Source organism: Solea solea, chromosome 18 (genome assembly GCF_958295425.1).
Source record: "Solea solea chromosome 18, fSolSol10.1, whole genome shotgun sequence".
Lineage (NCBI taxonomy): Eukaryota > Metazoa > Chordata > Actinopteri > Pleuronectiformes > Soleidae > Solea > Solea solea.
In genome coordinates, this window is record NC_081151.1 from 19,374,566 (window position 1) to 19,402,405 (window position 27,840).

The 27,840-nt window shown below is 41.1% G+C and overlaps 1 protein-coding gene across 2 annotated transcripts; it reads left to right on the top strand.

Moving 5' to 3' along the window:
- Positions 1-204: 204 nt before the first annotated feature.
- On the top strand, positions 205-27,840 carry prkcha (protein kinase C, eta, a). Of its 2 annotated transcripts, XM_058616052.1 has the most exons (15): positions 205-630; positions 732-1,111; positions 7,383-7,446; positions 9,440-9,593; positions 9,685-9,719; positions 9,806-9,894; positions 11,835-11,964; positions 12,054-12,187; positions 12,280-12,405; positions 13,101-13,274; positions 16,135-16,289; positions 22,288-22,426; positions 23,795-23,983; positions 27,105-27,251; positions 27,332-27,840. In XM_058616052.1, the coding sequence occupies exons 2-15, from the start codon at positions 764-766 to the stop codon at positions 27,479-27,481; spliced, it is 2,034 nt and encodes a 677-aa protein (XP_058472035.1). In that variant the 5' UTR covers positions 205-630; positions 732-763; the 3' UTR covers positions 27,482-27,840. The 2 variants fall into 2 exon arrangements, with proteins under 2 accessions (XP_058472035.1, XP_058472034.1); XM_058616051.1 differs by having other exon boundaries at positions 205-1,111.

A 27,840-nucleotide genomic window follows, 5' to 3' on the forward strand; every position in this document is an offset into this window, starting at 1 on the left:
CCAGTGAGTCAGTCAGTTAGGCAGTCAGTCAGTTAGCAAGACAGTCAGTTAGGCAGTTAGCAAGGCAGTCAGTCAGTCAGTTAGCAAGACAGTCAGTTAGCAAGGCAGTCAGTCAGTCAGTTAGCAAGACAGTCAGTCAGTTGGTTAGCCAGTCAGTCAGTCAGTCAGTCAGTTACCAAGTCAGTCAGTTAGCCAGTCAGTCAGTTAGCAAGTCAGTCACTCAGTCACTCAGTTAGCCAGTCAGTCAGTCAGTTAGTCAGTCTGTCAGTCAGTTGGGGAGTGAGTCAGAGAGAGAAAGTCATGTAGTACAATATAGCAGCCGTTAGAGGGCGACAAAGGTTATGCAGTCAGCAGGAGACAGGTGCACATGATTAACACCTCCAGTGAACAGAGTGATGCATCATGGGTATTGTAGTAACAGACTGAACTACACTAGTCTGGGCCATGTGACACACTGTAGCGTGTGTGTGTGTGTGTGTGTGTGTGTGTGTTCTTGTTATGCGGAACTTGTTTAGCGCTGCATGTCAGTGTTGTGGCTTCCTCCTGTTTACTGAAACTTCTTCAAACAGACTGACAGCAGAAGTGAGCGTCAGTGTCAGTGTCAGTGTGTGAGTGCAGCAGGAACAGGCTGTAAGTCACGATGGATCCTTTAAGTCAGCGAGAGTTGACGCTAAATTAGTTGGTGTTTTTTTGCGCATTCTTTTTCATATTTATGTCATTGTTTTCCGGAGTGTCTTTGGCGCAGGACTGAGCGGAAGCCGACATGAAGTTTAACGGTTACTTGAAGCTGCGGATCGGCGAGGCTGTGGACCTGAAGCCCACGACCTTCTCGCTCCGCCACAGCGTCATCTTCAACAAGGCGGCCCCGGCTCTGGACCCGTACATCGTGGTGAAGGTGGACGACTACAAGATCGGCCAGACCCACACCAAGCAGAAGACCAACGTGCCCACGTACAACGAGGAGTTCTGTCTCAACGTGACCGACGGCAGACACATCGAGCTGGCGGTGTTCCACGACACCCCGCTCGGATACGACGACTTCGTGGCCAACTGCACCATCCTGTTTGAGGACCTCATCAAGACCTGCACCGGGGAGGTGTTCGAGGGATGGGTGAGTGGACAGTGTCCCTGTGGAATCACCGTGTTGTGTCCAAACACTTTAAAGGTCCAGTTTGTAAAATATTGAACCATAAAAGGGGGGTTAATTTTCCCCAGAATATCAACATCTGGCAGTTATTTTCAATTGACTGCATGTTAAAATAGTGTATTAACCATCTTAGATGAAGAAAAACAAAAAGTTTTGTTTAGAACAATCACAGTAGTTGTACATGAACACAAGATGCTGCGTTAAATTTGAAATTTGAACAGTATAATGCAACTTTTGGTATGAACAGAGCCATTTTTGTCCCCCTCTCCACCCAAATAAAATTGATCTGGAGCCAAAAATACTCATTCAACACATTAAATTAAGATAATGTCACAATTAAGTTTTTTTTTACAGACAAAATCTAACAAAATAATGATAGTTTGTTTCCTTAAGAACTAAAAAAAACAACAACAACACAGAATTATGTAGACATAGTCCTTCTATTGTTTGTGGAAAGTAGCCCACTTTGAAATAAATAAAGCAATATTTGGATACTTTTATTTATCACCTTGATCTCTAAATAAGAGGTGTTCACTTTGAAAGAAGAAAGTGAAACCAAACGTTTTTTTGCAGAAGAGCTGCAGAAGGTTGCAGACCCCCGCTCAAGGAGGTGGTATTTCCTGCTCGGGCCTGTTGCACCTCCTCCAGTGCACTTTGGGTCAGATGCAGGGTCTTCATCTTTCACTGATGTAATTATGATAATAACAATAATAATAATATTTTATTTTTTTTAAAAACAGTCACAAAGCACATTTGGATGAAATATCCTGGGGGGGTGTTACGTCTTTTGTGGTAATTTGGATTCAGGATTTAAAACAAACAAACAGAGCAGTTGTGTATGGACACTGTGGGAAACTGAGCAGCCTTGGATCCACTTTTTAAAGAAGACAAACGGTTCTATTGTCACTTCCGTGACACCTAATATCATTTCAAATAGATAAACCAGCCATTTCCACGTGATAGGTGTTTGATAATTGATTTGTATCTTAAGCAAAAGCTTGGAAACACTTTCTTTGAAGACCCAAAAAATCTCCTGTGGCTCATATTTTGGTCCTGACCCAGTCTCATTATCCTATTCCAAAAATTTACTTTTCCTGGCCTTGTCTTGCACTTATTATGTCCAAAGTGATCATCCGATAATGTCTTCCAAAACAAGTCAAACCGCATTCTACTTTTGAGGACTTCAAACACAACCCGGAACATCCCACGTATGATGATGATGCCACCGTCGTTCCAGAAATAAACTGGGTTGATTAAGCAGAAATAAGGGAACCAAGAGTCTTTCTAAAAATAGTGACAGCTTGACTTGACAGCCCGGGGGTGTAGGGGAAGAAGAAAATGGACGTCACGAAAGCTCATATTAAATGACTTAATCATATATTTAGTCTCACTGTCTCCCAGTCATAAAGAATAACTGCCCGTTCTCACGGGGGTTTCCCCCCTCTTTCTCTCGCTTACTTTGATCCCAGTCTGACTGTAAGCCACTGCAGGTGCTGCTGAACGTAACCTGAACCTGTCCAGGCCTGAAGCCGACTAAGGCAGTATCGACTACATACCACCACACTCTTATTAAATGCAGGGTTTTATCCCCCCCCACTCATTCTGGAGATTTATACTATAGTACTATCGTTTGACTCCTTCCCTAATAAGTACACTACAAGGACTCAACAGTAACTCAAAGACATTAAGCAAAAAAATCTGAAAAAACATAAACTATGTTAGGTTTTAAGTCGTTTTTGAAAAATGTGACGTATTTAGTGGCATCTTAGGGAAAGGTCGCAAATATGAACCTCGTCTAGCCCTCCCTTTTTAGTTGAATGGGAGAATTTACTGTGATCAGAGATGAATTGTCTGTTTGGCGCTGCTGTAGCAACACGGTGCAACATTTTGGACTCTGCAGGAGAAGCCACAACCCATGTAGACTGATGTTAGAGATTAAAAATGAAGATTAAAGAGCTCACGATAAGCAAATAAAACCAAAGTTCCAGGTGATTTTACATAAACAGCCTACTTACTCTGTTCCGAAATGAACAATTCCAGTCTTTTTCCAAGACGTTGACTGTTTGTAGTTTTATATTTGCGTGCCTACTTTCTTGTTCAGCTTGCACCTGTTGTTTTTAGCAGAAAAGTACATTTTAGGGCATGAATGAATGAATCATGGAATGAATGAACAAATACACACTTTATGATGTTTTATTTATGCGATCGTCACTTTTAAGAACCTGCACACACTGGGATTTTAATCGGAAATCCTAATTTTAAACGATGAAATTATTTTCTAACAGTCCGTTATGTCCACGTTCTTCCCTCCCCGCAGTGGAACATAGATCGGTAACAGACGTGCGATTGTGCGCCATCGCGTTTAGAATCTGTTACACAAGAGACTCGGGACTCTTTGTTGTCGTCATGTAAACACTGCGACGTGCAGTGAATAAAGTTATATAAAAGCAAGTATGCAAGTATAAAAGCAAACTGTCACAAAGGCCCTGAGCTCTGTAAGTGGAACTTTGTATTTTTAGAAGCAGCCGTCTGTGAGCGCAGTCGGCGTTTGTCAGTTTTTTTTAAAGACGAAGATGTTATCTGCTCAGTATGAACTGTGGAAGCTTTTTTTTTTGTTGTTCTCGGCTGCACAGAAGTGCTCGACTGGCTTGTTTCACATGAGGCACACAAGCCTTCACACGCCCACACTGTCGGTTATCACACACTTTTCCCACCGTCCGATGACTGCTCAAGGGCTCACTGTTAAATACTCCCTCTCCCTCTGTCTTTTGGTTCTTATCTGGACGGCTGAGTTCCTCCTTTGTCCCCCTTCTGTCTGTGCACACGGTGCAAAATGTCACTCATAAAGCTGAACATGGAGAAATCCAGCTCCACTTCTGTAGAACATGTTACTCAGAAACTGACATCATCCCTCTGAGACGTGGACCGCATGACATTTAGACACACTCAGTTTCCGTTGCCTCCCACCTGACACATATTTCACTCTTTAATCTCGTTGAAAGGTCTTAATACTTAGGTATATGTGGCTGTTGTTTCTCTGGAGTCAAAGTAGGCTAGTGTTCATTTTTGTCACCCACTGTTTTTAAATTAGTCTTGTATAAAGTACCTAAAAGGTGCTATTTGAGTAAAAGTACAAGTATCTTAACCAGAAAATGACTTTGATAGAAGTTTTTTAATAATATTACTGAAGTAAAAGTCTTAAAGTATATGACATTTACTCTACCAGTGACACTTCCTGTTAGCGTAACTGTTAGCAAAGATGGCGGACACTGTTTTTAAATTAGTCTTGTATAAAGTACCTAAAAGGTGCTATTTGAGTAAAAGTACAAGTATCTTAACCAGAAAATGACTTTTATAGAAGTTTTTTCATAATATTACTTAAGTAAAAGTCTTAAAGGATATGACATTTACTCTACCAGTGACACTTCCTGTTAGCGTAACTGTTAGCAAAGATGGCGGACACTGTTTACATTCGTCCCCTTACGAGTGGGTCTAAAAAGTACGGAATTAGCGTCGCAGTCTCAAACCTCGGACCAAGGCTCGGACTAAGTGTCACTGGTGGGCACGTAACACACAAAAAAGAATGAAGATATTTCTCGACTGAGGTTAGGAAGCACCATTTTTCAAAAGTACTACCCTTGTTCTAGTAATACAAAGCTAAATGCTAATCTGTGAAGTATTCCTTTAAGTACAGTAACTAAAGTATTTTTACTTTCCTCGTTTCCTCGTTAGTCTTTGTCATATTTAGTCATTCATGTGCCATTTTTGTGGGTACGATTTTAGTCGACTTCAAGTTTTTAGTCTTTTCTGAATAACAAAAAACATTTCCATATTCCTGAGATCATTTTTTGGTTATCAATTCAGTCAAATAGTGTTTCACATGTCTCAAATATTGATTAAATGTCATAATAACCTAAACAAATTTATTATTAGACAGTCTTTGTGTGGGTTAGGGTTACCGGAAATAAAAGTGCTGCACTGCTGAACTCATTTGGAATATTTTAAAAGGTGTAACAGCTGCATATCTGTTGACGCAAATAGAGATTCTATCTCTTTTTTTTTTTTATTTCAAGCACAAAACATTTTAGCCTTGTCTTTTATCTTCAGCAATAATGCATAGTCTTAGTCAGTGTTTTAGGACATTAGCGCAGTCTCGTCTTAGTCATGAAAACAAAACAGGGTTAAATTTGGCTCCTGGGATGGCGGCTAAAATTAAACATACAGTAAGTCCTATCCCCCAGATTCGGTTTGTTCTGTTTGACTGTAAATTTGTTGCATATTTCGCTTGAAAACAAGATGCTCCATCTCAAGGAGGTTATTCTTAACAAGGTTGCATGTACAGCGCTCTTAAAAAATAACGGAAAAAGGAGCTTCCTCCTTTAATAAATGTTCTGCTTTTTTAAACGCAGCATCAAGTGTTATTCAAAGTTCAATTTCTATAGTTAATAGAGGTGTAAGATAAGTGACTAAGCAGCAGTTGCATACTCGAAGAGAACTGGAAGTTCAATCCAGGGTGTTTGAGTTTCATTTTTCTGTTTCATGTTCATTTCTAAGACTCACATTTGTTTTTTTTCTTTCAGCAATAGCTCAGTAGGCAAAACTAAAAAAGGAACTTCTTTTTTTCCCCACTTAGTCGAACTGTATTTAACAGGGAACAGGGAATTCAATTAAGATAATCATAATTATTACACATTAATGAATTGAAATACTTGTAACACCAAATTGAATTGGCAACCAACTATTGTGGGACACTCATGAATCATGAAAAAAGGACAGTTGTCCTTGTGTCCAGTAAAGTCCCCATTCTGTCAATGTTACAACCTTTTTCAGTGAAAAACATCGTCTGAGTTTTTAATGCAAAAACCACGTGAAGTGGAACCAGTAACTCCTGCTCTGGACACGTCAGACATATTATAAGACATGTATCTGTACCCTGTGTCCCAGCTGAGTTGTCTTCTCATAGGTGAGACAAAAGAAAATTGTGAAAAAGTACATTGCTGCTTTTTTTAGTACTTTAAGATGAAATAATCCAGAGTGAAAACGGCAAAGATGAGACGCATAGAGGAAGTTTTCGTTGGACAAGTCTGTCCGGTCTAGACTGCAGATGAGGATATGAGCAGGTAGCTGGGAGATACGTCTTTGACATGAAGTGGAAGTGCTTTTATCAACGAAGGATCAACGAAGGCTCATCGCCACTGTGAAGGCCTATCTCCCTCCCAGTCTTAAAGACACTGATCCATGCTTTCATAACATCTCGGCCCGGATTACTGTAACTCCAGCTGGTCCAACACTGTTGCTCCTCCCTCCACTGGCTTCCTCTTACCTCTCTGAACTACTTCTTCTTCTTCACGTTTGAACCCACAATTTACCCACAATGCCCTTCATTGTAGTCCACTTCCTGCATTCGGTTCACTTGAAGCGAAACCGAGATGTTTAGGCTCCCCAAATAAACCAGACTTACCGAGCAAGTACTGGTATGAATGCACCATTAAAGACCCACTTCTTCTTCTTGGCCTTTACTTCAGGATAAAAATAGTCAACCTGGACACTTCTATGTGGTTTTTACCATTTTACAGTTTTATTATGCCACTATTTTACTTAGTTTTTATTGATTTTATGTTTTACCTTTTATGTTGCTGTGCCTTTAACTCTGTGTTGGTTGTTTTTTTTAATTGTGTGCTAGAAATAAATAGTTGAAATGAACCGACGACATTTAAAGTGTCGTTGGTCACTCTTTTTGTGGCCACTGAATGTTTTCCAGACAGGCTCTCTGTGCGACATAAATACAGTTATTTCAACCAACAGTGAGCCGAGTTTCCACTTAGTGGTTTGTGCAGGAAGTGTGTGTGTGTGTGCCGGGCTGCCTGTCTGCGTCTGTGTGAAATAACGCTCCGCCTGTGTCCTCGAGTCGTCATCGCTCGCAGCTCAACATCAGGACGCCGTAACCTCTGCAAACCAGCCCAACCTGCCTGACCTGCTCTGTCGTCTGTCTGACTCTACGTCCAAATTCCTGCAACATTACATTTGCCAAAAAAATATGCACTATGCGCATCTGCTTCTTTGTGCGAAAGAATGATGCTCGGAAGTCTGACGACATTGCACGTGCCTTCGTGTCAAACACAAATTATCACTTGTCATTTACTGACTGTTTGATGTGTTACGTTTGTGTGACTATATCAGCTTGATCAATACGTATATGCAGAGTTATAATAGTGTGTTGTCTCTGTGTCTGTAGATGGACTTGGAGCCAGAGGGCAAGATCTACGTCCTCATCACACTCACTGGATCCTTCACTGACGGTAAGGCTCTTATTGTAAGTTTTAAGCGACGCCCTGTGTTTTTTCCTCGAGGCATCACTGCCTTTATCCTTCACGCCTTCTTTAATAACACCACTCATCATTAATGCCAATTGACTTAGTCGCCGTCGCCTATTCTAGTATTTTCTCTTTCTGTGTCCAGATTTTAAGTGCACATTTAATTAAAGGTTATGGAGGCTGAAGTTTATGTCTCTGTACTGTAGGGTAACATTTGTGCCACAACAGTATCACCGATCACAAATGACTGGGCCACTTAATATCGTAGCGGATTTTTCATTAGTTTGAGTTGTTATTTCGTTTTGGCTTTTTGTTTTTAAAATGAGTTAGTTTTTAGAGTGGGTTTGTGCAAGATTCAAAAAGGTCATAATAAGATTTGTGTCGTTAAAAACCCAGCGAAAGATGCCCATTTTAAAACTGCATTAGGAAACAAATGTAAGGCTATGCAAGTTAAACACAACATTTGCTATGTCGTTAATTGGCTTGAGTTGGTTCATCTAAGTCAGGGGTGTCCAAACTTTTTTTTGATAAAGTGAAGATTCACAAGGACCCAATGGTCCCTTCAGACCTTTTTTTTTTTAACAGTTAAAGTTACATACAAATGCACTGTTTTATAATAATGTCATTTAATGTCACATGGAACCAAATCTAAGCCACGCAGGAGTGAACAATTGCACATCTGGAGTCAGATAACGGCACTTTTATGCACATTTTTCTGGGTTTTTGCATCTTGTACCTGGCAAATACCCTATTACAAAAAACTAAAACTAAGCATTTACAAAAAATACAAACTAATAAAGGGGCCACACGGTGGTGTAGTGGTTAGCACTCTCGCCTTGCAGCGAGAAGACCCGGGTTCGAACCCCGGATTGGAACAAGGGCCTTTCTGCATGGAGTTTGCATGTTCTCCCCGTGTGTGCGTGGGTTCTCTCCGGGTTCTCCGGCTTCCTCCCACAGTCCAAAAACATGCAATGTGGGGATAGGTAAATTGGACACTCCAAATTGACCATAGGAGTGAGTGTGAGAGTGAATGGTTGTTTGTCTCTATCTGTGTGTGGCCCTGCGATGGACTGGCGAACTGTCCAGGATGTACCCCGCCTATAGCCCGATGTAGCTGAGATTGGCACAGCACCCCCCGCGACCCTCTGGCAGAGGATAAAGCAGTAGATGATGACTGACTGACTGACAAACTAATAAAAACTAGCAAACCCGCTCTAAAAACAAATTAAACCAAAAGGTCAAAACTTAATAAAAACTAAAATAATTATAACCCATTATAACCTTGGTCAGCCTACTTTAAATATGACAAATGAGAGATGACCTTGCAGGTTTGTAAAGGGAGAAGTTATCAAGTTCCACATTTTTATCAGTTTCCATCATGCCTGTCACCAAACAACTACAACACTAGATAATGCACCACAAACGCAAAGATCGTAGAAGGAATTAGGGCCTGTCCACACGGAGACGGTGTTTTAGTGGAACGGTATTTATGAAAAAACGGGGCCTCACACTTCCGTGGAGACGGCGAATACGATACGATGACGTCATATTCCCGGCTGTCACTCGTTGTCTTGTGTTTGGAGATTGTTTGACACGTCCTGTCTTTAGAGATTTCACACACAGGGGTGAAAAAGGTGTTGAATCTTAAAATAAAGGAACACCCACAGCTCGTTCTTGTCTGTGTGTGTGTGTGTGTGTCTGACTCTCCGCCCGCAGTAAATACAGTTAGATCAGGGGCCTCAAACTCAAAGCTACCTGGGGGCCAGTGAACTTCTCGTCTGGTCAGCACATTTCGATAAAAATGAACTGTTTAGTGGTTATAAATGATCAATTATATCTTCATAATCCATCGTAATGTTGCTATTAGGAATATTTAGGATGATAGTCACAACAAAAACAGGTATTTCTGATTCAAAATTAATCTTAAGTCTTTTGTAACTTGCGTGTTAAAACCTCTGCCCCCGCCTTGTGTTGCCAGACGGCGCTATAGTGAAAGAGAAGACGTACAAGCAGTTCACGAGGAAGCGGCAGGGAGCGGTGCGGCGGAAGATTCATCAGGTCAACGGACACAAGTTCATGTCCACCTTCCTTCGCCAGCCCACCTTCTGTTTCCACTGCAAAGAGTTCATCTGGTGAGAGAGTTGGAACGTGGTGGAATCACCGCCTGTGCCTGTGCCTGTGCCTGTATGAGTCTCTAAACTGTGTCTCTGTCTCTGTTGATAGGGGTGTTTTTGGAAAACAGGGTTATCAGTGTCAGGGTGAGTAGACTTCATCTGACTCTCTTGACATCTTTGGATCCAGTTACCTGAACACATCAGACAGTGACAGCATTTTGTCTTTCCAGTTTGCACCTGTGTGGTTCATAAGCGATGCCACCAGCACGTCGTGACCGTGTGTCCCCGCATGAAGAAGTCGGTGAAGGAGAAGGAGCAGGTAACCGTCGTTCGCCCGTCAGATAATGACACACTTGAAGCCGTTCCTCTCCTCAGTATTGAAACGCGAACAAAGTCGCTCAAGTGTGGTGTCACTGGCATTTTGCACGTGTCAAGTCACACAGGATGTGCAACACCAGACTAGTTACAGCCCTCCTCACAAACACCCACCCATCCCACACACACACTGTGACTGCTTACATTCATTTCCTGGAGACTTACTCTCACCTCAACCCTCTTATGACCATCGTGATATTCAGGCCGCCTGGATTTATTTTGAATTGTCAAAAAAAATTGTTCAATGAGTGAGTTCTTCTTGCCCCTTTTTCCCAAGACAACTTCAGCTTTCAATATCTGGCAGTTATTCGACCGTTTAGGAATTATTGTAATTAAAAAGCTGAGACATGTGACGCGCTGGTGAAATCACAAAGCTCTATTTCTCTGCTTTCCGGACGTTTTTGAATTTTATAGATGGTTGTGAGAAACACGCATGCCAAATCCTGGTAACAGATAGGTTAACCATAATTACTACTGGACTAATCCTAACGCTCACCCCTAACCTTAACCTAACTCTGACCTCAGGCTTACTTTAAAACATGTCTTCACCTTTTAAAATGTAGTAATTTTACTTTATGAGGACTTGAGGACGTTATGAGGTCCCCACAACATAAGGAATACCAGTCACACACACACACAGATTCTTGTACAGTATTCTTAGTGAGGATCCTCTTCGACATAGTGCATTCCCCCGGCCCCTGACCTTAAATGCCCGACCCTGACCCTTAACTTGAACCAGTCGTAAACCTGATTCTAGCCCCCGAAACTTGACCCTTTAACATCTAAGCTTCAAAATGTCTGCCTGGCCTTTTTTTTTGCTTATTTTAAACATAGAAAATGTCCAGTTATTTACAAATGACTCCACGTGTTAAGAGAGTGTATTAACCGTTCTGTTCAAGTTAAGAAAAACAAAAAAACGGAATAAGAGATCTTGCATTTTCATTTTGAAATTTGTTTCATATCGGTTTCCTGCATCGGTGCGAGTGTAATTAAATAAGTAAATAAATAAATACATAAAAAGTGCAATTTTTCAGCTTTCAGAAACCGTTGGAATCTTTTAACGGTGTTAAAGGGTTAAATTGAGGCCTGAACACTTCTGCAACATTCCCAGAATTGTCCCTTATGGTTTATACATGTTTTGGTATTATATTTGATATTCATAGAAGTACACACACACACACCCATTTCTAATAAACACCTGCGGTGATCAGCAAACTGTACAGGTTCCTCTTTTCTCTGTGGTGGTGGGCACTGAACTACAACTACTTTAGCTGTATTTTTCCATAACCCCCCCCCCCCCCACACACACACACACGCTTCTACAGTATGTACCCAAATAAAAACGTGAAATATCTAGCTCACTAGACTTAAAACTTATCTTTTTACTCGAGCCCTTTTTATTATCATTTTTAATTTACTTTAAAGTTAAAACAGGGTTTTAACCTCTGGACTCTATAGCCTCTTCCTATTTTATTCCACCTTGTGTTGTTTTATTTGCGTTTAAATTGTATTTTCCTTGTATTGTGAAGCACTTTGAGCTGCCATCCTAGTATGAAAGGTGCTGCACAAAGTTTTTTATTAATATAAACTTATATATATATATATATGTATATATATATATATGTATATATATATATATATATATATATATATATTATATTATATTATAAATAATTAATAAATAAATAAATAAATAAATACATCCCTCCCCTGTCACGGCCAGAGTACTAAACATACTACTTTCAGCACTTTCACACTCATACTGTTTGCAGTTTGTGGTTATTTGTGCTGTAGCTTCTCACAGAAGTGGTTGAACACGTCTTTGTTTGGTTCACAGCAGGGTTTTTTGTCTCTCTCTCTCTCTCTCTCTGTCTCTCTCTGCAGCCCGTAACCCAAGGCTTCAGCATCAACGTCCCTCACAAGTTCAACATCCACAACTACAAGTCGCCCACTTTCTGTGACCACTGTGGTTCGCTGCTGTGGGGGATCGTCAGACAGGGCCTGCACTGTAAAAGTACGACCCCGACAACTTTCCGATTGAGAATCACACGCGCTGTCGCCGATGTCTCTCTGACGTGTGCCTGTGTCTGTCCCTCCCGTCAGTCTGTAAAATGAACGTACACATCCGCTGCAAGGGCAACGTGGCGCCAAACTGCGGGGTCAACAGCGTGGAACTGGCCAATAAGCTCGCAGAGATGGGTCTGCAGGCCGGAGGACTCTCCAAACGCAACACACTGGTACGACACTGGTTTTGTTGACGTGTGAATTCATAAGTGAATCATGAAGTTTCACTGTTTGTTTGTTTGTTTGTTTGTTTTTGCACCGACAGACCAAAAGTCAGATGAGGGCGCCCTCTGAGCCTAGAGAGGGTAAAGAGAGTCGGCAGCAGACTCCTCAGCTGGGCATTTCAGACTTCACCTTCCTGCAAGTGCTCGGCAAAGGCAGCTTTGGCAAGGTGGGAATAAACAAGATGATTATTTTAATCAATACTGTGTGTGATCAAACTGATAAATGGGAAAGAAGTGATAAGTAGGGAAGAAAAGGTACCTAGTCTGGCCTAGAGGCATTTAATAATACAATGTCTTGTTTCTTATTGACTTCACCGTTTGTTTTTATTGTTTTATAATAACGCCACGGGCCAAAACAGCTCCAGGCATGAATACGTGCCAGGAACCTATTGTTTTCCTTCAGATTATAATAATAATAATAATTATTATTATTATTATTTGGCCTTACGATCATTTTTGAAAGGTTTAACTTGCATAAAAACTCTGCACGAAGGTCAGGTCTGGTGAGAATGCGATATTGGCATAGTGCCCCAACCTGTGCATTGCCCGAGAGCTCTGTAGCGCCCCCCTAAGTCAAAATGAAGTTCCACCAAATTTCCCGAAACTTGGTGGGAAGATGTTATAACCCAAGACGGACAAAAAAGTCGATTGGAACCATGGCCTCAACTCAACAGGAGGTCGGCCATTTTATTGTTCGTTTACCCCTGCAGCTTATCGTTGTTGTTGTTGTTTTTTTAATTATATGTTCAAGTGCTTTGCAACTTGCTTTAAAAAGCATTATATATATATATAAAAAAAGGTGTTTTATACTTAATATTCTTCTTCTTCTGAGGTGGTGATTGTGAATAATTCTTTCCTGCAGGTGTTGCTGGCGAGGCTCGACTCCAAAGACCAGGTTTTTGCCATCAAGGTGTTGAAAAAAGACATCATTTTGCAGGACGATGACGTGGAATGTACCATGACAGAAAAGAGGGTGCTCTCACTGGCTCGCTTACACCCCTACCTCACGCAGCTGTACTGCTGCTTCCAGACGCCGGTCAGTACTGATAATTAGAGATTTTGACATTTTGAAGGTTTTTTTTACGATTACAAAGCGCTGTTGCTATTTGTTTGACACGACCCTGAAGGTTATGCCGTGCCATTTTGGATAGGATCCCAAATAAATTGAAAATCAATATTGACTTGAACTTGAAACAAGTAATACACAGTATTATAGCTTTTATTTTGATTGTGAGGACAAACGTGTTTTTTTTATTGTTAGAGACCTAACATATTTTTCATGGTGCTTAATAGATGTGGCCACACAAGCTTTTTCCTCTTGTGGGTTTTGGGTTAGGTTGAGCAAATATTAAATGGACAGACCCTGAGAATGAAATACAACAGCTTCCTTGAAGGTTCTCTATTTAAAATATGTTCAACAGCGACTATTAGTGTTTGAAATCGGTACGAACAGAGTTTGTGGTCTCGAAAAGGGAAGTTTAAATTGTGACATGAGTGACATTAACACTTTTTATTAACATCACTGAAGCCATTCCTTATTATCGTGGTCATTTCGCACCTTTTAACTTGTTTCTTACTGTTCATTGTCAAACGTTTGACCCCGACATCAGCGTCAGTTGGAAGTCTTTCGCCTGGCGTGAGCTAAGAAAAGCTGTTTGGTGGTGCAGCCTCACACTTCTGAAGCTTCTCAGAAATGTTTGCACATGTGTGTGTGTGTGTGTGTGTTTGCGCAAATAAGCGCCGTTTGATTTTGAGAGCAACCACACCACACCGCACAAGAGGCAGGTGTGAAAACCTGCACATCCGCCGTCTTTGTCGCCATCTCTCTGACCTGCTGACATACGATATAGTCTGGAAGTGGTGAAGATGATGCCACCATATCTTTTTATCTTTTAAAACACTCTCCGTTTCTTTACACTCAGAACTTCTGTTTCTCTGTTTCTCATCCTAATTTGAGGAAATCACACAGAACTAGTTCGGTAACTCTTTACAGCACAGTAATATCATCTTATCTTCATAGTAATAGCTTGGTAATAACAATGGAACATGTGTTTTTTACTTGTATTAATAGGTTTGTGAGGACATTTTGTCTGTGCCACACAACTTTAAAGGGTTTCTTCAGGGTTAAGGCCTGGTTTTAGGGTTAGGTACTTTGTTGTGATGGTTAAGGTTAGGGTAAGGGTCTAGAGCCGGTCTATTCAAATGGCACCGCGTAACCAACTTCATAGTGGCCCAACCTGTGGTTCCACCAGAAATGACTGAAGCAATAACTAGAGAAACACGATGAGGTTTGATGAGCAGTGTCGGTTCTTTTGTATTCTATTAAAGGCACTTGTCCGTGGGTCGTATATGACACGTGTTTATCTTATTTCAAAGAGAAAGAAATGCTAATATTGTGTCAGTTGAACCTGAACCTGTTTATTTTTAAATTTAAAACACTTATGGCTAATACTGTGCACTTTTTTGCACAGCAATTGTACAACTAGTTCTTTTATTCTTTTTTCGTCTGCACTTTTTGATGTACTTTTCTAAATTTGTCACCACCTGCTGCTTACTGGCTGCAGAAAGTGTCTGGCCCAGCTACATTTCTTGGTTTGAAAGTGCAGCCTTAACTCCATAACTCCTCCGAGTTAAGGTGCATTTAACGCGTACACTCATTCATGAGGGTTGAAAACGGCTCCATGGTTGATATACTGTATGTCCATGTTGCTGTGAATAAACAGGTCAGCAGGTGGCAGTATTGGCCTCTCTCTCTCTCTCATGCTCTGAGATGAGTGTGAGGAAGTGAGTCCACTCTTCCTGGTTCAAACCGGAGACTCTGCTCAGCTGCTTTCATTCGAAACATTCTCTAACCCCCACTTTACCTCCGATCAAAATAGACTCACAGGTACAAGGGGAAAAAATGACTTAGTGACATTTGGTCCTCTCCGTCGTTCAGACCCTCACTCAGAGAACAGCTTTGCTCAACTTCCCGTTTTCTTGTGAAAGCACCTGATAAAGTGTAAATTGTGGTCACTCTAATATTAGAATGAAGACATTTTGAATATTCATAGGGTTTTCAGAAATGTGAGTGGGCATGGAAAGAGTGGAGGAGGAGGAGTGGGTTTGTGTTTGTGGTTGCACGTGCAAGCAGAGTCTTCAGAGAATTCTCCTTCATCGAATTCTCCTTCATCGCAGCAGCACTTTATCATCAGCAGGTCAATCTACCATGAATTGAATCTAATCTTGCATAGTCAGACGCCTAGCTCATCATCTTGATGGAGGTTTTGAGAAAGTCAGATTAGGATCAGCTCAATTTGGGAATAGATTTTACACTCAGTAAAGGTTTTTGGAATTGAATTAAATTTTGGGCCTCAAATGTCACTAAGACGCTCTTGTAAGTGTATATTTTGAAGACTGGACCACACACACACACACACACACAGCGAGCCATGTGCGGCACATTCTCATTAAACCCTGTTCAGATACTCTCAGCTTTAAAAAAACAAAAAAGAAAACAGATCTCGCTCTGGCAGAATCCACCACTGCAGAAACACTTCAGGGCGCTCTATGGACAGATTTATACATGACATTCTCCTGCACTGTTTTCCCCCTGGGGTCTAATTTTCTACACCATATTGTGTGTATCGACCAGAGCCTGTAATGAGAACCAAAGATTAATGGATTTCATCAGGGGGGTTTTTTCTACCTCGCTGACTTTAAACTGTTGCACGGGAATCCATTAAAGAGACGTGTGAAATGAATGACCGGCAGTCAGGCATCGACCCTGCAGACGCACACATGGTCACTGGTGCTTCTGTGTGAGGCTGGTGTGATTTATATGCACGTGTGTCAATATCATTGCCATCATCTGCTTCTTTTTTTTTTTTTTTTTTTTTTTTTTATTATTATTTCAGGACCGTCTCTTCTTCGTGATGGAATTTGTGAACGGAGGAGATCTGATGTTTCATATCCAGAAGTCCAGAAAGTTTGAGGAGGCTCGAGCACGTTTCTACACGGCTGAGATTACGTCTGCCCTCATGTTCCTGCACAGCAAAGGCATCATCTACAGGTGTGAAAACACACACACTTTAATTTTCTTATGTATTTTCTTATATATATATATATATATATATATATAATTTTCTTATGTATTTTCTTATATATATATATAATTTTCTTATATATATATATGCACACATATATATACATACATATATATGTATGTATATGTATATACACATATATATGTGTATAAAAGAATATAATAGAAATAGAAAATATATATTATATATAGATCCTCCTCCTCTATCCACCTGCACAATTCACTCCATCCGGAGCAAAAAAGACATGGCACATATGAGTGGGCATCAATGTGATTGACAGCTTTATCGTCCAATAATAGCCTGGCTGCAGGTGACATCTGTGAATCGGCTATAGGAGTGTCTTATATCCTTTATTTCAGCACGACCTATAGGCCATCTGTTGAAATTATATATTTTTTTCCATTTTCAACCAACTATATCAACACACCTGAGCAGAAAGTACAAAAAACATTCTAAAAATCGGATTGAATTTGTGAAATTGAATTGAAGTTCAGGCTCGTTTTTCTGAACTGCAATAAAATAAAAAACGGTCTATGTCGTAACTCCTGCACAAGCGTCACTCCTCACTAATATGATGATATAGAATTAATCATACCTTTGACTCAACACCACATAAGAAGATAAACTGTTTTGAACGTTTTTTTGCTGATGATGATGCTGTTGTCACCTTGTGCAAGGGAGTTTGGTGGCGGCAGAGCGGCGGGGCTTCATGCCACGGTGGTGTTGATAAGGAAGGGCTGGCATTAGAGATGTAACGATATGAAAATTTCATATCACGGTTATCGTGACCAAAATTATCACGGTTATCAATATTATCACGGTATTGTTAGATGTGTTCAAAATGTTCCAAAAGTACTGAACACACACACTGAAATCTTTTAACCAAGTTTTATTTAAAAAAAGATATTTTATATTATATGATTATTATTATTATTATTATTATTATTATTATTATTAATAATAATAATAATAATAATAATAATAATAATAATAATAATAATTATCATCTGACTGACTGACACACACACACAGGTCCTCACTCTGTGTCGGATAATAATTAAGTAGCAGCGGTCGTACACAGCATAAAAATTAAATAAAAAAACACAGAAACAAACACATTTTGGTCTGCTACGGTATGTGTCGTCTGCACACTACTCGCTTTCGCGAGACAAACCATGACGTTTCCCACTATTCCGAAATCCCGTTTTTGTTGACTTACTCGCTGAAAAGTTGTGTGTGGTGGTCACGGAGATGGCTCATCATATTGGAAGTGGCTTCGCGGAGATTTTTTTTTTGCATTTTCTGCACAAGGATTGATTGTCTTCAATTAGTTTACCCTCAACATCCTTTAAAAATACAAAATATGTCCAGACTTCTGATCTTACGGGGGGGGGGGGGGGGGGGGGGGGGTAATCTCTGGAGCGCAGGTGGCTTCAGCCGTGTTGTCGCTGGACAGACAGTGCAAACTGCGCATGCGCGCCCGCTTGAGCGAGTGCCGTTCAGGTGCTGCTGCTTCTCCAGGAAATGAGCAGTATAACTGTGAGTTTTTCGGTAATCAGTTGCGGTAATCAATCACGGTTTTAACGATAATTAAAATTTGAAACGGTATGATAACCGTCGGGAATTTTACCGCGGTTTATCGTCATACCGGTAATCGTTACATCCCTAGCTGGCATCATGTGAGCTAACTGTAAATCCTGAGTTATATTTAGTGGCCCTTGTGTTCGGTGTCAGCCTGCAGCCCGTGGTATGACTTGTTACCCTCTTGTTAGGCCTCATGCAGTTTGCATGCTACAACTGAAATAACACGGCAAATAGCAGCGTACACATCAGGCCGGCGTGAGATGAACAGGTCCTCGCTCTGCTTCCTCAATCCTCTCTGTGTTGCCTTTTTACGAATGCCTCATCGACTACTTATCAGGCGAGGTTGTGCGTTGAGGTTGTTAATGGGATGGCTGTAATGTTTCCTGTTACTGCGGCATGGGATTTTTATGGTAAATACAAATCTTTAAGAACCATTAGAGGAGAGTTGCGGTTTTTAGAACACAACGGAATAGAATAGAAACCCTTTTATTGACGCTGTACGCTTAAATACAACAAAAACATATTCACATTCTCACACCTGAACGCAATCAAAAAAAAGCAGGTGTTACGTAGAAGATAAAATGCAACAAATGTGTTATTTAAGGTTTATATAAATTAGCAGCATTGGTAATTATCAAATTCTGTAATGGTTAATACGCCAGTATGTGGACGCTTTTTAACCGAAATGTTATTTTTAATGCTAAAATTGAAGCATTATTGTTATTATACGTTATTATTTCTTGATGTTAGGGTGTCAAATTATAGTTGTTTACTTGCATTCCTGAAGAACAACATTTAAAATATACATTTTTGGTTTTAAAATGAGTTTTAAAGAAAGAAATGTACACAGAATATACATAAATATTTCAGAGGTTCAGTATTCTCGATGTGAAAGATTCAAAACATGATTACGGGCATTAATGCATGAATAGATTACATTAATACAGTCTATTCATCATCATAGTTTGTTTGAATTTGCGTAGCATACAGCGCAGTCCCAAATATAGAATAGATATTTGCATTTTTTCCACAAATTGCGACGTGTTGTGAGATCCTTGAAAGGTTTCTCCTCGATTAACACCTGATACTCGGACCCTCGTCACTGACCAACATCTCCCTGGCCTAACAGCGACTCTGTGTCACACAATCCAGTGCAAAATCCTTATTAGTAATATGAGTCGTTTTGTTTTTTGCAGTGGATTTGTGGCGTTTCCCGCTCCACTGTTTCCCCACACACACACCACTGTGTTAACAAACACACCAGGAAATTCTTCAGCGTTTTTTGCTTTATCACGCATAATACCCACACGAATAAATGCTGAGTAATAAGTAATACAGTGGTATAACTGTACAGGGGTCATAAAGTAAGTGTCATTCCCCTTAAACAAAGGGTTGTTTAGTGCGTCAAAGTTTTTGTCAGCACTTCCTCTTCTCATTCTTGGAAATTTCAGTGTTGCAACTCAGTCTTGGTGAACAACAACATTCAGCGTCCAACAATGTTTAAGTGCTAGCGTTGACCTGGCAACATGGGATTGACCTTATTACCTCAGAAAGGTGGGTTCAAAGAGGTCACACGATGGTATAGTGGCTCGCACTGGTGCCTCACAGCAACAAGGGTCACCGCTTTGAATCGAAAGACGAAACCTAAGCACATCTTGCAACAAATGCACTTAGTTTTATAAACGCAGCATTCAGTTTGAGTTCGTTTTTATTGATATTTCAGTTAACGGAAATGTTTTTTCAGTTTTAGTTTTCGTCAACAATCAGAACTTCGGTCTGCGTGCGGTTAAACGGACACTCAGAATTGACCGTCGGTGTGAAATGTGAGAGTGTGTTGGTGGACCCCCCGCCTTTCACCTCCTGTCACCTGGGATTGGCTCCAGCCTCCTCGTGACCCTCATGTGGAGGATAAATAGAAAAATGGGTGAGGTTAAAAAAAAAGTCCGAGGCAGATTCGATCTTCCGCGGTGAAGAGGCGGCCGGACAAAGCGATGAAGCTCTAGCTCCAGTGGATTATTTGCATAGTGATAAAGGACACTGTGTGACACGGTGTAACTGCCATCATTAGGAGTAAAACACATTCACAGAACAATATGTGCACCAGTGAATTGACTGCTCCTGCATGTAGTTCTCCTGAGATTGTGTTCATGTTGCTGAGAAGTCATGATATTAGGGAAGCTCACCGTCTCTCACTTGGACCCTGTCAGTCTCTGTGAGACGATGAGTGCGTATGGAGCTCGTCATGAGTCAGTGTTGCGCAATCGGTTTACGGTAGAGAGGAGCAAACTGGATTAATCCAACCAAACTGGTGTTGCTTGACCATCTGGAAGTTTCTCTATTTGTCTACTTCTAATTTGAAGGTGTTGTTGTTTTTCTCACATTAATTAGTTCAGTAAAAACTTTTTCAGTACAGTAAAATCATCTTATTTTCATAGTAACAGCTTTGTAATAACAATGGATTGTGCGTGCACTTGTATTTATATCTTTGTGGGATTCATGAAATGTACAATTCTGTCTTTGGGAGGACATTTTGACCTTTTTGTCTGGGCCACACAACTTAAAACCCGTTGTCTTCCTGGTTTCAGCATTTGTCACTTTGCTGCGATGGTTAAATTATAGCATAATAACCTATAAATACATTTAATGAAGTACATTTCTACAAAACACCGACATTTCTAGAGAGAAATGAGAGGAATTTCAAAGAATATTATGCCAAAGTTTACCATTTACACATTTAGTCACAGGTGTCTGGAAGTGAAAAATATAATATTTCACATTACGCTTAGAATTTAATCATAGGGTGAATTTTAACTTTATAATATGGTAATTGCAGATTCATACACATTTTCAGCTTTATAAAATAAGTTGGTGTTGCCGTAATATTACCTATCCATCACTGACTCATTACAGGGATATTATAATACGGTTATCACGTTGTTACATTTTGTTCTGACTCGCTTTCACCGTGTCATCTCTGTGCAAAATGACCTTAGTCTTAAATCAGGTCACGTGATCACAGATTACAGCTCGAATCCGGGACTCACACTCGGCAGCTTTAATCTCTGTGTCAGATGACAAAGCATCAGCTGACCTGGACGCAGAGCAGGAGATATTTTGTCCAGCGCACATACACACAGGACTCCACTGACACTGATACTTTTCCCTTCTTAAATCCAGTTCATGTGTTTCAGGCGTTCGTGTGATGGTAGATTAAAAAACTGGACGCGCAGCACATGCAAAACAAGAGCTTGACCGTTATCTGCAGTCTTAAGAGGTTTATTTACACTCGCCTCAGCGGGGGGGGGAAAGGTAATACAAAGATAACATGGGCAGGGCAGAAGGGTTTCAGTCCTCATGATGTAACTGTGGCCTTTTAACATTTGTCCAGCACACACACATAAAACCAATAAGTAAATAAATATAAGTGATCTCATGAACGTAAAAAGTAAAAGTCAACTTTATTTCTAGAGCACAAAAACATTTACATTTAAAGGAATACACCAATTTGCATTTAGCTTTGTGTTACTAGAATAGTAATACAAATTATAGTGGTAGTATTTTTGAAAAATTGTGCTTCCCAACCTCAGTTTTACCCTGAACAGGACTAAAGAGGGTGCACCTTATCACACTAATTTTTGTTACACACAAAAATCTATAATTCATTTTAGCATTTTAAGTGAGTTTTATGTACATAGCACCAACTGGGTTGACAGGATTTGGCTCCTAGACTATTTGGAAAATTCCAAAAACTATGGACTGGCGATCTGTCCGGGATGTTCCCTCGTGTGGAAGATAAAGCGGTAGAAGATGGATGGATGTGTGGACACCTAAAAGCAGAGAAATAGAGCTTTGCACCCATATTCTTGTCATTACGGTAGCCCCTCAGGACTTCAGTGGAACGACCGTCCAATCACAGACAAGATACGTCAGCTTCTCTGTACCGCAATTCCTAAACGGTTGAATAACTGATATTGAAAGTTATCTTGGGGAATAAGGCAAAAGCACTCACTCATTGAACACTGTTAAATTGAGGTTAAATTGGGTTAAAGTGAATTTGTCCTCATGAACAAAACAGAAACAACAAACAAAACAATAGCTCCCCTTTCCTGGAAATGGAATGAATATTGACATTGCAGTACTTTTTCCCTTCTTCCAGCCTGAGTGGTCAGTGAATGCATCACACGTTTCCTGGCTGCTCGTGTCTCCTGCTGCCACAGAAAACCTCCCTGTTTCCACAGGAGAGTGTTGCTTGTGTCTCACCACAAATGTCTACCTCTGGCAAACACACAACCAAGACAAACTGACATTTTAGCAGTCGCTTGGCTCCAGTCGGATTATAGCCTTTGATTTGTTTGTCTTTCTGTGTGCTTTTCCTTTCAGGGATCTGAAACTGGACAATGTTCTTCTTGACAAAGACGGACACTGTAAACTGGCAGATTTTGGCATGTGCAAAGAGGGCATATTTGACGGTGTGGCCACGGGGACGTTTTGTGGAACCCCAGATTACATTGCCCCGGAGGTCAGTGTCTGCTCTCGAATTGTGTTTTCCAAATCTGTAAAAAACTGATTAACATGTCGATAAAGTCTCCGATCATTAAAGGTTTTGCTTCTGACTACAAATTGAAGGAAGCCAGTTCATTATGGGTTTTCACAAATTAAAGACCAAACATTGTGTTTTCACAATGCATAAACTTTATATTGTTATCTTTATGGAACCTGTGATATTGGTATTTGATATTGACACAGATGACGTTTTTACACTACGTAGTACCGCCTCGCCTCGACTCGACTCTACACGGTTTGGTTGGTTTTCCATTACAACATAGTACCTCCTCAACGTGGGCGGAGTCATCACGGCACGGCTGCATGAAACTGCCGTGACTTCTTTTAATACACGACACATGCAATCCAGGGACTAGTGACTTGTAAAACAGTTGTTTTCAATGTACTGAATCATTAGAAACAGTTAATTAAATTCTTGACATTTCCTTGCTAAATATTGAAGATGAACCCACGTTTTGAGGATTTTTAAGACTTTTTAATTGATCTACAGTTCGGTATTGTTCACTTTGATTCTCGCGTCGGACGTCGCGCTCATGACTCTTCCTATGACGACGCTCTGACCAATCAGTGGCCCGGCAGTCTGACGGCGTCGTCACGCGTAGTCACGGCTCAGTTCGCTTGGAACCTCGCCAGAGCTGGTACTAGTGGAGAGTCGAGACGTGTCGTGCTAGTGGAAAAGCGCCAAGAGTCTTCTCCATTGCAGCCGCCTCCCTCTGGAAATCACTATGCTATTCTTGTTCTGACCTCTCCTCGTTCAAATCACTCCTCAAAACTCAATCTCTTCAAGAATGCATTTAATATTTAATGATTTTCAACTTATTTGTCTCTGTCTTTTTCATTCTTATTAAAGCGACTCTGAGTTTATGAACATATATTGTTATTATTACTAAGATACAAATCCAAATCCAGCAAACATGTGGTTTCCTGTCACACATTTTCCCCCCCGAGTGCATATTTTCCCAGTGCCATCTTCTCTCTCTCTGTCACACCTCCTCCCTGAAAACAAACTCTGTGGTCACTGCAAACTCCCTCTTGAATAACTGGAAGGCCTGCACGGTCAACCTGTGACATTTCCTCTACAAGCGCTGATCCCTTCTCAGACCTGCAGGTGTGTGTGTGTGTGTGTGTGTGTGTGTGTGTGTGTGTTTGAGAGATTTCTCCCTGAGTCTGAAGTAATGAAAGGCTTCTTTGCTGCTTCAGGGGAAAATCACCAATGAAAGCGATCTGCTAACTGAGCCTCGTGGAGTGGTGTTGCTGGTTCTCAGTAAGACTCTCTTAACTTCATTGAAACGCTGTGACATGTCGCCCCCCCCCCCCCGCACAGATCCTGCAGGAGATGCTGTATGGCCCCTCTGTGGACTGGTGGGCTCTGGGCGTGCTCCTGTACGAGATGCTGTCGGGACACGCCCCCTTCGAGGCGGAAAACGAAGACGAACTCTTCGAATCCATCCTCAATGAAGAGATCGTCTATGCGCCTTGGCTCGGCACAGAAGCCGTGAATATACTCAAAGCTGTGAGTCTGCATCCTTCACCTTTTAGTTAGTTGTCTGTAACAAAAAGAATTAACGATGAATACAATTGCATAAAGGTTGGATTAAAGCCAGAAGCTTTTGTCTTTTCGGCGGACACTTGCCCTCCTCCCCCCCCCCCCCTTTTGTCCAGTACACTTAACAATTGCAGGAAATGTTTGTAAATCCTTTTTCAGACCAAGCTAATCATAGAGGAAATTGATCTCTCCGGGTTGTGTGCGAGCCATGATAATGTCACACGAGCCTGTAGTAGGAGAGATGTAGAAAGGCACCAGAGGTTTAAAGCCGCTCAGATTTGCACCTCTTTGATCAGTGATAGCTGTTTGTTGCCCTTTAGTCTGACGGACACTTTTACTGCCAAGTGACTGGCAGCGCTGCCGATCTCTGCCAGCTGTTTGGCCCTGATCTCTTACATAACTACTGTATATCAAGGCATGGCCGGCTGCCCAACTGCAGCACAGGCTATAAATATGACACCTCCCCCCCCCGCCACTTCCTCCTCGACAGTATTTGCTCCCCATTCTTATCCTCGCTGTGATTGCAGCATGCTTGAAGAGACACCGAACCAATCCTGGGCCGCTGTCGCCGGTGTCACATGCGGCGTCAAGATGAATGTCAGAGTGCATGGAGCACTGTAGGACTATTTATATTGAAGGTTAATCCATCGCATGGTACTCCGTGTTTCTGTAAACCAGCCCATGGAGTTCAGGTGTTACTGTATGTGGCTTGCTCTTCAGATATGGAGACGGTTGGTTAGTTAAATATATAAACTTGTATTAACTTGTTTTAGTGGTTTATGTTACGGACAAAACAAACAGCCGTGTTTATTGTTGATTTTCCGCACACCTTTAAGCGCAAACAAACGTCACGCTCCATTAAAACAAATTAATTCACGCAGCGTTGATGAAGCGGTTGCACGCGTCTCTGTGTGTTTCTCAGCGTGGAGAAACAGCGAGTGATTTGTTTTATGTGACTGGAACGCTGTGCTGGTAAAACGAGACGGCTGCGAGCAAAGGAATTCGATTTGTGTCAATATTTTCAACACCTTTCGCGAAGCAAACGCCGCTTTTTGAGTCGAGCAAAACAACGGAAATGAAGCAGAAAATCCACGTACCATTTAATTATTCAAAAATATTGTGTTTTATTTGTTTGAAAATACACTTTTTGTTTGCAATGATTGATCGTTTTGCGTTTGCGCTCCCTGATTTTTTTCTTTGCGTCGTCGTTTTTTGTTTGCGATTCCAAACATGGGCGGAGCTTAGGAAGCTGCCTGCTGATTGGCTACTGAGTACAAAACAATCGTATCTAACATTTGTCAGAATGCAAAAGCAAAAAAGTCGGAGCGAACAAAGTTCCGATCATTGCAAAAAAAAAGTGTATTTTCAATCAAATACAATACAACATTTGTGTATTTTGATTTTGTGCGTCATTTTGTAACTAAAGTTTTCGTGAAAATGTACTTAGTTTTCGTCTTTTTAAATTTATTTCATACATAATCCTTTTGGGTTCATATGAAGTGTATTTAATTTTTTTATAATAGTATTTTCATTCATAATAAAATGTTTTTCATTTGTTTTTGTTTACAATGTGGGACATAAGGCTCCGCGAGTGAACGATAACATTCGTTGTGAACATGTAGTTAACTGGGTTGAGTTGGTTCATTCAAGTGAATCAAACCTCTAGTCTTTTATTGGGTTTATTGGGTTTTTTAAAACATTTTTAAGTTTGTTTATTTGTCCTCATACATTTTTAAAATGGCATCTTTTGCTGGGTTTTTATGACACACAATACTTATTAACACCTTTTTGAATCTTGCACCTGGCAAATACTCAAAACTATTATAACCTGGCTTGAATGGTCGCATCATATTTAGCAGTAAATAATTGCGAATGATTCTTCTCTGATTCCCGCCGTCTGCTGGTGTAATGGAAAACAGCCCGTTGGTGTAGAAGTGCTGACTCGACATGGTGAGGGAGGATGGCAGCTGTGGAAACATGGCGTCACATTCAGTCGAAGATGTTTTTTCTTCCTTTTTTTTTTGTGTCTCGAGCTTGAACTGATTGCTCCTTGCTGGTCTAGAATTAATTATACTTCAGGGACCACACTTTTCGTTTAATGGGTTTTAACCTATTATCTAGCTTCCAGTCTTGTCATCAAAATCGGGGGCGAATCCCTGCAGGGACTCACATTAGCCACAAACTGTTATGTTTCTTTGCCCCTATCTAAAAAAGAGCTGTGTTGATGTGGTAATCTGTGGCGAGCAGGAATCTGAAGCTTCCAAACACTGGTGGTGTGTGAGGCTTACGTGATTTGTGTGTAAAAGGACTGAACAGTTTTTGGAGTGCATCCCGTCCTTGTGGTCGTTTCGTCCTCTTGTCTGTGACGTTCTTTGCTCGCGTTGAAGTACGTGTTCTCCGTCCTCTTGACTTTTATTGACCGTGTGCTGTGTGGTTTTTTTACAGTGTTTGGAGCGGATATGGCACGGCATATTCATCTTTTGAGAGACTTTGGTTTAATGTTGCTGCTGTCACTATTAGGCTTGTTAATTTGTCGTGGCTGGAGTCTGAATGTCACCACAGGCCCTGAGGTGTGTGTGTGTGTGTGTGTGTGTGTGTGTTTGCGCAGACTCCTGGGTGTTTGTATGTCTTTTTTTCCCAGAAGCAAGTTGAAGCAAAGTTGTTTAATCTTGTGTTTTGTGTTGGCCTCTCCCATCGACTAAACTGAGAGAAGCAGGTGGAGTGGTTCTCTGTTCTTCACCGGGGAAGCAGAAAATCAAGTTATGCTTTGTTGGATCCATTTCAACTCTGACCCACTTACTCACTCACTCTGGGAGGTGTCGAACAGTTGAGGGTGTGTTTGTTAGGGGGTGGGATTTCACTGGATGTCTCCTGGCCAGAGTCCAGTTTGGATGACTTCCTATTAAAAAAACAAAAACAAAACACACATCCAGTCTGATCTAGTTGGTACGAGTTATGATCTGCTGAAATCGGATCCTGCTTTATTATTGTTGCTCTCACTTTTAATATTCGACTGTGGGTAAATACTGATTTAGTCATCAACCAGTGTCTGTGAATTCAACCGTGTTTTTTTTTGGTGTTTTGACAGCTCTTGACCAAAAACCCGGCGCGCCGCCTGGGCTGCGTGCCCTCCGAGGGCGGCGAGGGCGCCGTGACCAGCCACGCTTTCTTTGCCGACATCGATTGGGAGAAACTGGACCGAAAGCAAATAGAGCCACCGTTCAAGCCCAGGATTGTAAGTCGCTTTGGACGTTCTTTCAGCTAATTAGATAAATAGATACAATAAAAAAAAACTGGTTGATTCTTCTCTTCCAGAAAACGCCGCAGGACGTCAATAACTTTGACCCGGACTTCACGCAGGAAGAGCCAACCCTCACGCCCATCGACGACCCGATGATCCCTCAGATCAACCAGGAGGAGTTCTGCGACTTCTCCTTCACGTCGCCCGAGCTGCTCGACAGCTAAGAGACGCCGGGTTTGACGCCCGTCACTCGCCTTTTTTCAGGGATTTGCCAAAGACAGTTGCGGTACGGCATGTACGGAGACAGGAAGGTGCACTCAACATGATCTGGAGCTATGCCCAAATAACTTTTAAGCACACCTTTAATAGCTGACGAACAGGCACATCACCAGCTTTGACATTTATTTTTAACAGCTCGACTGGGGCACAACCATGCAAGTGTTTTTTTTTTTTTTTTTTGTATTCGACATGTTGGTTTGTTGTAAATTTGTTTGACTAAGTTGTACAGCATCGGAATTTTATTTTACAAACTTGCTCTCGTGCTGAGTTTGATGACAAATGAAAAAGCAGTTGTGGAGCATGA